Here is a 13,572-nt window from a genome sequence, read left to right on the forward strand (position 1 = left end):
TGCTCCCCTGGAAAACAGGCTGTACACTTCTACAGCAGCCTCAAATTATACATTCTTTTTACAAAGGGGAATCAGCCTGCATCGCATGGTGGCTTTTCATTTTAATGGTAGGTGATCTGGAATAAGTACATAGGCAGATTGAATCAGTAGTCATTTCTATAAACTAAGAAACATACATAGACATTCTACATGTAAGTATAAAATTTAGATTATGTTTGATATATGAATACAATGATAGTGGGACCTTTGAAAATGTCAGAAAAACACATAAAAAGTTAATAATTTTCAACATGATGGAAGACAAAGTTCAATTTATCCAAATATAAGCACCAAATTAGTATGAAAAGAAGAAGTAAAGTTCAATAAAATATTTGTAGTTTCTTTTCAAATTTGTACACAACACTTAGTAATAATAATATTAATAAAGACATCATCTGTAGAAAACCCTTTAGACAAACCTTCATCACAGGGTTATTTGAATAGCAGGGTGGAAATCAATATTTGTACTGCCAATGGGTAAAGTCAAATTCTTCACAACTGTTTATTTGGATGTCACATAGAATGGTATAACAAAAAGATTGACTTGAAATAGATTGATTCAAGTTAACCATGAGGAAAGGTCCCCCTTATTCTGAAAATACTTGATTAAAAAAAACAATACATTACAATAAGCATGAGTAATCTTTTTATAAATAATGTTACTTTTCTTTCTGAAAATATGTATACTTAGATATTTCCAAATACATGTACATGATTGAATCCCATTAAAATCACCGAAAATCCCCCTGAAAATGGATAACATCCCTGAAAGAATACAAGCTGACTTCTATTTCATTCTAAACTCAGAGATAAGCACCCATAAAACTTTAGAATATTACTTTTCAATTATAATTTTGCTTATTCATATTTTCAGGTTCTATTTTCTAGTTTAAAACAAATAAATATGTCTGAAATCTGCTTCTTTTTCTGGTTGATTTCAGCTACTGCTTTTTTTACAATGATTTTTGTTTGTAATAACTGTTTACTTTACGTAATCAGACCGAGTAGGAATGTAGCTATTTATTAAAATTTAAAATTATTTATTGAAAACATAATTAATAAATAACAACTAACACCAGTATCAATGAAAGGAAATATGATAAATTCTCTTCAATAAATAAAATCACAAATGTGCCCTAGTACAACCTTTGCAGTTAACTGTTGCAACTGAGTTAAGCTGCATGATTTAATTGAAAAAAAAAAATATCAAGTTGATGACATCCTATCCTAGATATCAAGTGAACTCATGAGAAAGGAAGATTTGTTTGAATGCAAAGAAACTTGGAACACCAGCTAAGTGGCACAAGTACAAGTAGACCTACCTATATCAAGGGGAAAGTAGACACTCGCCCCAATAATTCTGACGATATATTACTGAAGTACAAGTGCCAAAATTATTTTCACTGTCATTCAACTACATTATACATAAAGCATCAAAATAAATCCAATAACTTACAGAATTACTGGCAAGAAAATGATTGTCTTCACTTCATAAGTATTATTTCAATAAGGATTAAAACAATCATTATGATTATGATGTATCTATCTTTCTCATTAAAATGTAATTCATGTAAATATAATAAATAGATATCCCTACATCTACACCTCTATTTCATCCTTCAATTCAAAATCATTGCATTGCATAGATCAATTTATTGATGGAGCAGACATGATAAAAAATATCATTTTACATACTAGTAGATATCGCCATAGTGATTCAAACATGTCACTTATAATTTCCCTTCATATAAAGATCAAACATAATACATTTGTAGAAATATTTTTTTATACTAATTGATCAAACATTCCGGTTGAATAAAAAAAATGATCTTGTACTCCTAAAGCCCATTATACAATTTGAAAGATTTGGTTCTATGCCTACCTCCTAGTTCTTTCAAACTTGAACATCAAATATTGTCACAAAAATAGGACTCTTTTATGACATTTCTGATTAGGTTTAAATCTAAAATATTATATGAGATGTCTAAGAGATGTAATTTCATCTAGAATGCAAACAACACTGTTAGAGTAGCCATTTTAAAGCCAAACTAATAGGTAGATTGTCCAGCATGTTCCTCTTCTGAGTAAGAGCCAGATTCTGTGATTTACTTTTTTAAAAGCCTTTCCGCCACAAGACAAAATATTTTTAAATTTTAAATGCAAAATATGTCAAAGCAAAAGCATGAGGCATTTACACACCTCAAATGTCCCCTTCCAACACAGATTAAGATAAAGAGTAGGCCTACATGCAATCTACACATCTTGCAGCTAAAACATTTTACTGAATGTTTTTTAATTGTAATCAGCTGCTTTTAAATTCATATCATACTTCAAGACCTACCAGTCCGTGCTTTTATCAAGGATAAATCTGATAACTTGCAGTAGACCGTTAAGAGCTGTTAAATCAGAGTTGCGATCAAACTGATCAATCACAACTATGGAAAGCCAAAACAACCAATGTTCTCAATGCATAGATTTGTTCAAATTGCTGTCTAACAATGATCCATGCTCATCAATGTCTCGACAAATGTCTTGACAAATCACCTTGCTCCTTGTTATTTCCAGAGGAGCGTTGTGAAAATTTTCTGCATGAAGATATACGACATTTCCTTCGAGGAGGCGCAATAGCTCAGTCGGTAGAGCGGGGGATTCGTATTCCGGTGACTCAGGTTCAATTCCCACTACATTATAGGTGCACTAGTGCCCTTTGGTAAGGCATTAATCTTCATTACCAGGTCCTTCAGAGAGGACCTTAAGCCGTCGGTCCTCTGGTTGCCTGTTTACAAGCATTCATGCTTTATTAGGATTCAGGTAGAAAAATCCTCACCAACCAATCAATCGACTTCCATATGTTGAGGTTGATTGAATTAGTCACAAGACTTTTGTGACAGGGCCCCCGCCTTTTTTGGTGAATGGAGTCTGTCATTCATATCTCTGGATTCCAATATTCAAAACCCATTGGCCTGTATTCTGAAGTCAGATTTAACTTAGACCATGGTCTAACTCTGTGCTAAAATTATGGGGAGCCAAAAGTGTCAAAATTTTTATTAAGTTGTATGTTTCGTATGTTTGCTGTGCTCTTTTCTGATTCATCCATGGTGAAGACAATCTCCTTTTTTATATTTCTTAGACAATTATCAATGATTTGAGAGCCAAATGAGCTGAAATAATCATATCTCTACTGTTAGTGATTTATGTAACAATTGGCTTTCCATACTTAAACCACAGCTTTAAACCTAAGTTTAAATTAAACCCGACTTCAGAATACAGACCATTGTGTGTATATTGTGTATTGCTATACCTGGCAAGCCTCTTATAATCTTTTAGATTCCCCATGAATGAGTTGCACTTGATCTAAAACTCACTGGCCCGAATTCACAAAGGTGGTTTTGAAAACCCACGGTTGAGTCCACGGTTTATGCAGAATTTCTGTATGGAGTACGCTTAATTCAGCACGTATCGGGCACGTGTATAAAAAATGTCTAATACTGATGCGCGCTTTTGCCACAGTGCGCCAAATTGACGCCTGTTGCCGTTGTTATCCACGCTATTTTACTAGTGAGTCCACTGTTTTGAATAATGAGTCCATTCTTCGAATGGTGGACTCATAAGATACCATACATGTATCTAACCATGGTAACAGGCATCAATTTGGTGCACTGTGACAAAAGCATGCATCAGTATTGGACATTTTTCAACATACATGTACGCAGTAAAATAAGCGTGATTTATACAGGAAATCTGCATAAACCATGGACTCAACCGTGGGTTTTCAAAACCGCCTTTGTGAATTCGGGCCACTAAGTTTCAACAAATCATCAAGGCAAAGTCATCTTTGAGGAAGCCAAAAGGTCGTGATCGGTGAAACTCGTGATTCACTTGACAGCAAACTACATATCATCCTATCGGGTTCTTTGTTCCGTGTTAGAGAGGTAACCTTGATTAGCAGAGAGCATTTCCATCCGAGCTTGTGTACGGCCTCACAGGATCCTCTTTCTTCTTGGTATCTAACGCACTCCCTTGGATGGTTGCCATGGCGATATCCTCTACCAATGGATCTTTCTCTAACTCTTTGGTGCAGCTTCGTATACAGAGATGCATGATACCTCCCTGTTTAAAACAAGATGAAAGGAGAGATGGGAGAAATATTGAAGTATTAGAGGACTATGAATAAAGTAGATTCTACATAATTTGAATAATCGTCCAACTTGAAGCATAATTTCAGACCAGGGCCCCGTAACACAAATATTAGCAATTGATCGTACGCTCAATTTTCACGACTGATTGTACATTGTAGTCAATGTAATCAATTGTAGAAAAATGTTCTGCGATCATTGCTACGGGCCCCAGGATATGCAAGACGTATAATAATAACAACTGAGTTGAATTTTGTCTAGATTGAAGAGATTTCTATGGTCCTAAGAGATATATGACATCAAAGAACAGCTTACCCCAGCTCCTTTGTCCCATGCTTTCCCCATAGGTTTAGCTGGTCCAATCCCATCACGTCGACACACCACGCCACGAGCGCCATCTACTTGATCAGCTATCACCCAAACCTTGAAAACAAAATTATTACACAATAAAGATTACTAAAAATGGGAGATGATAAATGCGTCCTCCATACAGGCAAGAAAATGGTTTTACTTTTATTTTCAGGTCTGATGCAATAGGTTCACCCAATGTTTCTTTTAAACTTTAAGATTAAGTCCAACTTTTTAGGCTTTGATGATCTGCTCACAATTTACCACTGAGTAGATGTACTCCAGAATAGCAAACTTCAAGTTTAGTAGATGATTAATACTACTAGTTTTCTTATGGTTCACACTCTATCCTATATCATACAGACAACAGACATCAGTGAAGGTAGTTAGAATTACATGCATTAAGTTATTATTGAACACTTCTGACATGCCCCGGGGCATAGCCAAGGGTGTTTGAACTGTTTTATAGATAACAAGTGTGGGTAAATTAAGTACTCCAATGCCTGAGCAAGATGATATCTATTTCTTGTTTTATAAGATAGTGATGTAGATCCTTTTTATTAAAGGGGAAGTTCACCCTGACAAAAAGTTTATTGTAAAAATAGCAGAAAAAAAATAATCAAAAATATTGCCGAAGGTTTGAGAAAAATTCATCAAATAATCAAAAAGTTATTAGAATTTCAATTATTTGACTTGTGACGTTCCTACATAGCAAATGGTAAAAAATGAATGAAATGTCATTTTCTCAGAAAAATTGAAAATGGTTTTCACTGTACCTTTTGTATATCAATAGAAAAATCCTTTCACACCCGATCATGAATAGAAAACAAAATTAAGTCATCAGGAACCATGCAAAATTTGAAATTCATGCATTTTATATTACATAACACATGGGGCGGCTGCTCGTTTATGACGTCACAAATCCAGAGCTTTGAACTCTAATAACTTTCTTACTCTTTAACGGATTTTCCTCAAACCTTCACCAATATTTTTTACTACTTTTTCTGCTATTTTTACAACAAAGTTTTCTTCAGGGTGAACTTCCCCTTTAAACCATTCTCATCTCTAACTCATGACTGATCAACAGAACAAGTCTCTTGTACCAGTCGTTAACAAACTCCAGTTAGATGAAATAAATGACAGGTCATGTGATAGATTCCCGCCAATCATATAATTAGGATCCATATCACCATTTTCTATTAAGGACACCATGAAAGGGAAGGCTTTTGATACATGGTAGAATAATGAGTGAAGTGAGGATTGAAGGTACCATGAAATACAGCAAAGATGCTGATTTATTCGTTAGCTTAGTGGTTACTAATTACGATTCCATCAAAATTTTACCCGAAAAACGTCCCACATCAGGTTCAAAGGCAGTTTTATATTGAAAATTGAGCCAAATTCGCCCCGCCCACAAAAATTCGACCCAATTTGGGTTTCGTATATCACGTGACAATTATGACGTCAGGGAAGGAAACTGCTGAGTGTTGTTGATGTTTGGAGCGTGAAGTGCCTATTGTGGTTGCACGTGGAATGTGGACAATAACTAGGGGTCCGGCTGCACAGCTGGGAAAACCTGCCTTCGATGTCGTCACAATGATTGACGGGTCGATCGGTCGACTCGAAAATTTTAGTGGGCGTTCCCGTTGAAGTTCATTTCCATGGACTAATTCAACACAGTCACCGATGGCAAATTTGTATTTTTCAAGTAAAACTACCTAATAATAGATATGTATCTAGAATAAGATGGAATTGGTGTCATAGGACCTTCAATACCTGATCTTGAGGGCCAACTGTCTTTATTATTCATATATTCTTTTGAATTGTCGTTTTCTCTTATATGCACAAAAAACAACAATGCTTCCACGAACGACTGGTATTTCAGTTTGTCAAGTACATTGTGCAACATGCTAAGATATGCATTCAAAGTAGGAATGCAACAATTACCTTCATTAAGTGTTCATTGGTGTGCTATTCTAGTCACCTGGTCTATTCAATTTCTTCATCCTGCTATGTAAGGCAAGCTTACGTAATATCTTGCTTTGAAATCTGCCTATCATAATGAAAGAAATGAAAGGTCATTTGACCAAAATTGCCCATGAAGTAACTATACGAACTGGTCTATTAGGATCCATATCACCATTTTCTAAGAACACCGTGAAAGGGAAGGCTTTTGATACATGGTAGAATAATGAATGAAGTGAGGAGGATTAATACCTGATCTTGAGGGCCAACTGATACTTTACGGACGCGAGAACTAACATGGATCCACCTAGTGCCTTCGGGGAAGGTTGGAGTGATGTCCTGGCGATACCACAGGTTCACTGCCAAAAAAAATGGACAATAACACTTGCACCAAACACATGTTTGCGCTTTGAATGACTGGTCTAATCACTTGTTTCCCCATGCATTGTTTGATAGTCAAATTCTCTCCCCAGAGATCTCAATTTCGTCATAAAAATATTCTTTAAAGTGAAAAAAATTGTATTTTGCTAGAGAAAATGATCTTTTTTTAATGATCTCCCAAAACACTATCCTGCGCCTTTTGCGAAATTTTCAGTTAACACAAACATTTCTTTGGAAAAAAAAGGATAGAAATATAGTATGAGAAGAAAAAAGAAGCAGAATAACAAACTAAGAAGATAAAACACAAAATCAAAGGAGAAAGAAGATTAGGAATATGAAGAATAACTAACCAGACTTCTTCTAAGGTGTAATTTGGTACAATTTAGAGTCAATTATTTAATACCCAACAGTTTATGACAAATTACAATCTCACCATCATACTCATTACATTATTTCAAAACATCAGTAGGCCACAGCATGTAGACTTGGCTACAAAGTGATATATGTTATTGACCACATGGCCAATGTCGCTCAAAGCAATGGGTGCAATTTGAGTGTGCTACAAAAATTGACTACCTTTCTTTCATTTCCTATATTAGTATTTAAATTCATACAAAAACTTAAATGCTATATATCCTCGCTAATACCTTGGATAATAACTCGGATGTAGGCATTTAAGGTTAATAACTAATTTGCCTCTCGATGACTTCTCATGAAGAATTCAAACCACTTTCAAAGGTATTGTACAGCAATTGAACATGGACTGGCAAAACTTTCATTAGGGTCAAATTTCTCTTTTCTGGAGTTTCAACATTTCAACAAATTGGATTTGAAGCTATTTACAGATGGGCTCTCGACTACATTCTTCGAAGGGAGGTTGTTCCATTCGTTGCTGCATCTCTGTGAGGAGCTGTGTCTAAAGGCGACCGCACACCTTACGATTGGTCTGCGACCCGATTTCAGAATAAAATGTAGTACAATTTGATGCTAATATTGAGACTTGGAATATCTTACTGTGTAATGTTCTAAATCATCGTACGAATACCTATGTTCAAATATGTGACTATGCTATCATCCTTCTTAGAATAAAAGCAAATTTAATATCTAGTCGTAATGACGTCATAGCAGTCGTACGATTGGCAAGGATTTGAAACTAATTTGGCCTTCACTCCAAAATAAAGGCTTGCAATCTTTCAAAATGGTTATATTAGTATTCTTTCAATTAATTTTTACCTCAAATAAAATGATACGTTCACATTTTCAGAAAATGAGCAAAATGTGATTTGTTCCAAAATTGGATCGCGAACAGTCGTAAGGTTGCGGTGGCCTTGAGCCTAGAGGAGACTGGCTTCTTTGCAACTTTGTATCAATAACCATGAGTTTTACTGCCTGGTAGATGGTCGAAAGCATGTGAGGTATCAAATACTACTAATAATTCCATGTATATAAGCAATGAAATCAGTGTTAGCAATTTAACTTACTTTGCACATCAATAGCCCATACAGAGCACAGGCCAGCTGAGATCTGCTTTAAAGGGGCGACTGAGGGCGGGGCGATATGAAACCAGGTATCACCTGTATGGGGGTAAAAGTCAAAATTGTAATCTTAAAGCACCAAACTACTAAAAAGATGTCTTTTGAATGCGTTTCTGAATACAAGTCACTAATAAAGACTGCGTAATAGTACACATGGCAAATTATCCCTATATTTTTACTCTAACACAGTGAACGTTCTACCATCAGCTACTGTACGAGTTGTATTATTAATAGCAATAAATTGAGGGCAGTATCGCATTAATTTATTTTACAGGCGTAAAAGTAAATTACAATGTTTCAACTTACCCCATGTTCCAACTAACCCCGGTCTCCCCTATATGCGCTATACAAGCAACATCGTATTATTATTGTTATTATTAAATCATTACTCCATTAAACTATAGGTATATTGTGTGAAAGCAAAGGCATTATGATGAGAAGACTACACACTCAAAAGACCTTGTAATGAAACACTGGGAAACACTATCGTTATCATTACTTATATTATCACATATCATCGTCAATAGCAAGTTTTCGTTTTGCACGTCGACTAGTGGACTGCGACGAAAGTGCGTCATAATAGTCTGCTTTGTGTTTACGGTATACAGAACTGCTGGAGTAAATCATCACGTGGCTTCAATCAATGGGCAAGGATTTGATTGCTCGTTTACTACATTTCGAACGAGCGTGATCTGAGCGAAATCCACGGTCGTCATCATGAAGTTGACGTGTCAGGAATGGCTAGCACATGCTCAGTGTCTTCCAATCATGTGCTCGACTGACTTTGTATACCATCAACACAAAGCAGACTATTATGACGTACTGTCGTCGCAGACCACTAGTCGACGTGCAAATCGAAAACTCCCTATTGTCATTATCACCACATACCTGTACGATTGTAGTCACTAACCCTGTTGCGATAGAAGGCGGAACCGTCTCGCGCCACCGCCCAGACCCTAAACTTTCCACCCACTGATATTGACTGGAATGGCTGATCCGTAGGGACGTGCATCCATGCTGTACCCTGATAGAAGTCAATCAATTGAAATAGCAAAGGTCACTAGTGATAACTATTTCAAAATGAGGGGTTTAAATGACCAACAAGTGGAATGCCTCTGGCCGTCTCACCTGCATCACGCGGTTCAATATAGCAGCAGTGCTGACTTTGAATACTACTCTAACTCGCACAAGATGTTCAGTGATACATGGTTCCTCTTATGTCCACTTTTTATGAACTAGACCAATAAACTTACAGAGATATGATGGTTATTCAACAAAAACCCCAACATGGCCAAAGTTCATTGAACTTACATGACCTTTGACCTTGATCATGTGACCTGAAACTCGAACAGGATGTTCAGTGATACTTGATTACTCTTATGTACAAGTTTCATGAATCAGATCCATAAACTTTCAAAGTTATGATGGTAATTCAACAGATACACCAAATTCGGCCAAAGTTCATTGACCTTTGACCTTGGACATGTGACCTGAAATGCGCACAGGATGTTCAGTGATACTTGATTACTCTAATGTCCAAGTTTAATGAACTAGACCAATAAACTTTCAAAGTTATGATGGTAATTCAACAGATACCCCCGATTCGGCCAAAGTTCATTGACCCTAAATGACCTTTGACCTTAATCATGAGACCTGAAACTTGCACAAAATTTTCAGTGATGCTTGATTACTATTATGTCCAAGTTTCATGAATCAGATCCATAAACTTTCAAAGTTATGATGGGAATTCAACAGATATCGCCAATTCGGCCAAAGTTCATTGACCCTAAATGACCTTTGACCTTGGTCATGTGACGTGAAACTCATGCAGGATGTTCAGTGATACTTAATTAACCTTATGTCCAAGTTTCATGAACTAGGTCCATATATTTTCTAAGTTATGATGACATTTCAAAAACTTAACCACAGGTTAAGATTTCGATGTTGATTCCTCCAACATGGTCTAAGTTCATTGACCCTAAATGACCTTTGACCTTGGTCATGTGACATGAAACTCTGATAGAACGTTCAGTAATACTTGATTAACCTTATGGCCAAGTTTCATGAACTAGGTCCATATACTTTCTAAGTTATGACGTCATTTCAAAAACTTAACCTCAGGTTAAGATTTGATGTTGACGCCGCCGCCGCCGTCGGAAAAGCGGCGCCTATAGTCTCACTTTGCTTCGCAGGTGAGACAAAAAGTGTTTGAAAGTATGTAAGTATGCTACATGATTCCGAGAAATGAGCAAACGAACATGCAGGTATGCCAACCTAGTGAAACAAACTGCAGTATTTTTCAGAATTTTTGAGGGTTAGGAAAACAGAATGTTAAATTTTCTGCAATAGAAATAATTTTGAGCAAAAGTATTTCTATGAGATCAGAGCCCCGTTTTACAAATAGTTACGATTTATCCAATCAATTGTTACTCTATGGAAATCCATTAGTGTCATAATTTTTTCTACAGGAAATTTGCAAAATGTCCTTTGTAAACAAAGGAGATCACACCAAATTGTCATGAAATCAATGAATTTATGGATATACATTCATGTCTAAAAAAAATTTGAACAAACATGTATTTTATATGTTGACTACTGGCTTTCCACAGTTGCGATTGATCGGATCAATCACAACTCTTTGTAAAACGGGCCCCTGCAGTATTTTCATTAAAACAAATGGTATGACATACTGCAACAAAAAAAAGAATAGTTGGCATCTCCGAGTATGGCATTCTAGCCAGGAGTAGGGTCTTATTAGTCCCAGATGTGCTAATCTATGTTGGATAATCTTCAGCTTGGTTTTGGGGGAAGCCTCTATGAAAAGGCGTATAGTGCCTGGTAGAGCTTGGTTCCAGCAAAAAGATGTGGAACAGACTTTTGACAAGTTGCCCGAAGCATAACTACGAAGCTTTATTGTACAATATTATAGAAAACAAACTAAAATACATGACACCTTTTTCCTTGAAATCATTTCTGATTTTGACTTTGTTCTTACCTCAGGACACGCCCTTGTCACTCCTAGTCTAGTAACGACATCACCATTGGTTCCAATGGCCCATAATGCAATGGGGCCATCCAATTCTTCATCTACATCCACCTGAAGTGAAACATCTTTGAGTCCAAGGTTTGGGATCTGTTTCCAGGGACCGGACGTCTTTATTTGACATCTCCTACAGGTAAGATGGTCAAACAAAGAAAACATATAATCAAATGCATGCTTTCACTTCTTCCTACCCCTGGGTGGTGAGTGGTAAAAAGGTTCAATTTCTATTTTCATTTACAAACATTATTTATTTCACATTTCATGCAAATCAGTTGGCCATTTCAAATCAAATTTCTGCACTTAAAAATGATCTCCAAACAAATATCTATTATATTCACCTGGGTGGAGAGCGGTAGAATGTTTAGGTTCTGTCTATATGGACCAGGGACCAAAAACCCAAAGCTTAGCCTATGACAATACAATTGATTTTTATGATTGATTGTACAGTATGGTCAATGCAATCGTTTGTAAAAAAAAATCCAACAATCAATTACTGGGCTTTGCATTATAGGGCTCCCAACAGCTTTATCAAAAACTTTAACATTACATAGTCATTGACTACAGTGACAAAATAATTTTGATTGTGAAAAACATAAATATCTATTTCCTATATGATTTGGGATTTATTACTAGCAGATCCTAGTTATGCACGAATTTACTGCACCCAAGTTTAGGTTTGCACAAGTATTCAGATCAGTTTCCATACCCTGGACCCCATTGCATAAAAGTTACTAACCATCTAAAGGAAGCTTCTGAAGAATTTTGATTGGCTATTAAGTATTGTTACCGTGGCAATTACCATGGAATGGCAGAGTTACTGTAATAGTATCATTTATGCAACATGGTCGATGGTCACCTGCAGGTCCTGGCAATCAATCTTGTCAATCAAGTCAATCTTGACATTCATACATGTATGCCATAATACTGTAAAAGCTGTTATTTTCGCGTACAGAATTTTTCGCGAATCGCGGGGGTCCCGACATTTTCGTGGGTTGTTAAATTCGCGATCGGAAGATGTATGATACATTTCCACAGCATTTCAAAGAAGCAAAACTAGCGCAATTCATGTGCAAATCTACACTTCTCAAAGTGACCATGCTGATATGTGTTTTGTACATAAATATGTCCCTGTAAAAACAGTTACATATTGTGGAAAAAGTGGCTTAAATTTCACTTTTTTTAACATTTAGATCTAAAAATTCATCATGCCACAGGATCTATAGGGTTAAGCAATCTTTGGAATTTGTTTTTTTGATTCGATTCATTTTTCAAAAAGTTGGTAAAAAGTGCAAAATTGTGGAATTTTGTGAACAGAATGTTCACCTTCAAAATTCTGGTCATGTGACTTATGAATATTAATGAGTATGCAAATAGCTACCATAACGTGTGTGTAGAGTCAATCAGATGACAATAAAATCAAATTGTTTCATGGAAAATACATTTTAATATTACAGTGAGTGTATAAATATTGATAAAATGTTAGAAAATAGTTTAGGCCCTGATTTTGTTTGAGAAATTAAAAAAAGTGAAATTCTAGCTAACTTTTTGAATCACTAACTGTACTTTCTAAGCCTATTTTTTGTACATATAGAGGTGCATATCTCCATATTCTCAATACGCAGGATGTTTTCAATAGCACAGCTTTGCTGTTGGGGGCATTGGCGCTGACTAAGAAATGTGTCAATATTTTCGCGTGTTGTTAAATTCGCGGCCGATCGGCAATTCGCGACATCCGCGAAAATAACAGCTCCTACAGTAATCAATCAGGGTTCCCACAGAAATTTGAAAACAGAATTCCATGACTAAATCGCGGCTTTCCATGACTTCCCGTGACATCCCAGGGGTTACGTAGAATTTGGGATGTCACAAAACTGGGAAAAATGGAAATCATGAACACCAATTATAATAGCAGAGTGTGATCCCAGAGTATGAGAGTTGCAAGACATGACAAACTGGAAAGCTGCCATAGCCAAGGGGTAAATGCAATTCCATGACTTTTCCATGATTTTTCACAAATTTTCCAAATTCCCTGACTTTTCCCTGACCATGACTGTGGTGACCTTGATCAATATAATGATTGTGGGCATTAACAGAAAGACAAGACAGACATATTGATATGTCATAA

General features: G+C 36.1%; 1 protein-coding gene across 1 annotated transcript in view; it reads right to left on the reverse strand.

The window, feature by feature from the left end:
- Nucleotides 1–3,790: 3,790 nt before the first annotated feature.
- Nucleotides 3,791–13,572, reverse strand: part of LOC121422858 (tectonin beta-propeller repeat-containing protein 1-like) — a 49,571-nt gene continuing 39,789 nt past the window's right edge. Inside the window, exons 19-24 of the mRNA XM_041618079.1 lie at nt 11,400–11,574; nt 9,293–9,428; nt 8,351–8,443; nt 6,741–6,847; nt 4,491–4,598; nt 3,791–4,149 (exon numbers count right to left, since the gene is read on the reverse strand). Of these exons, the coding sequence (XP_041474013.1) occupies nt 3,982–4,149; nt 4,491–4,598; nt 6,741–6,847; nt 8,351–8,443; nt 9,293–9,428; nt 11,400–11,574 (787 nt within the window). The 3' untranslated portion in view covers nt 3,791–3,981. The remainder of the gene's footprint in view (nt 4,150–4,490; nt 4,599–6,740; nt 6,848–8,350; nt 8,444–9,292; nt 9,429–11,399; nt 11,575–13,572) is intronic.

Source organism: Lytechinus variegatus, chromosome 10 (genome assembly GCF_018143015.1).
Source record: "Lytechinus variegatus isolate NC3 chromosome 10, Lvar_3.0, whole genome shotgun sequence".
Taxonomy (NCBI): domain Eukaryota; kingdom Metazoa; phylum Echinodermata; class Echinoidea; order Temnopleuroida; family Toxopneustidae; genus Lytechinus; species Lytechinus variegatus.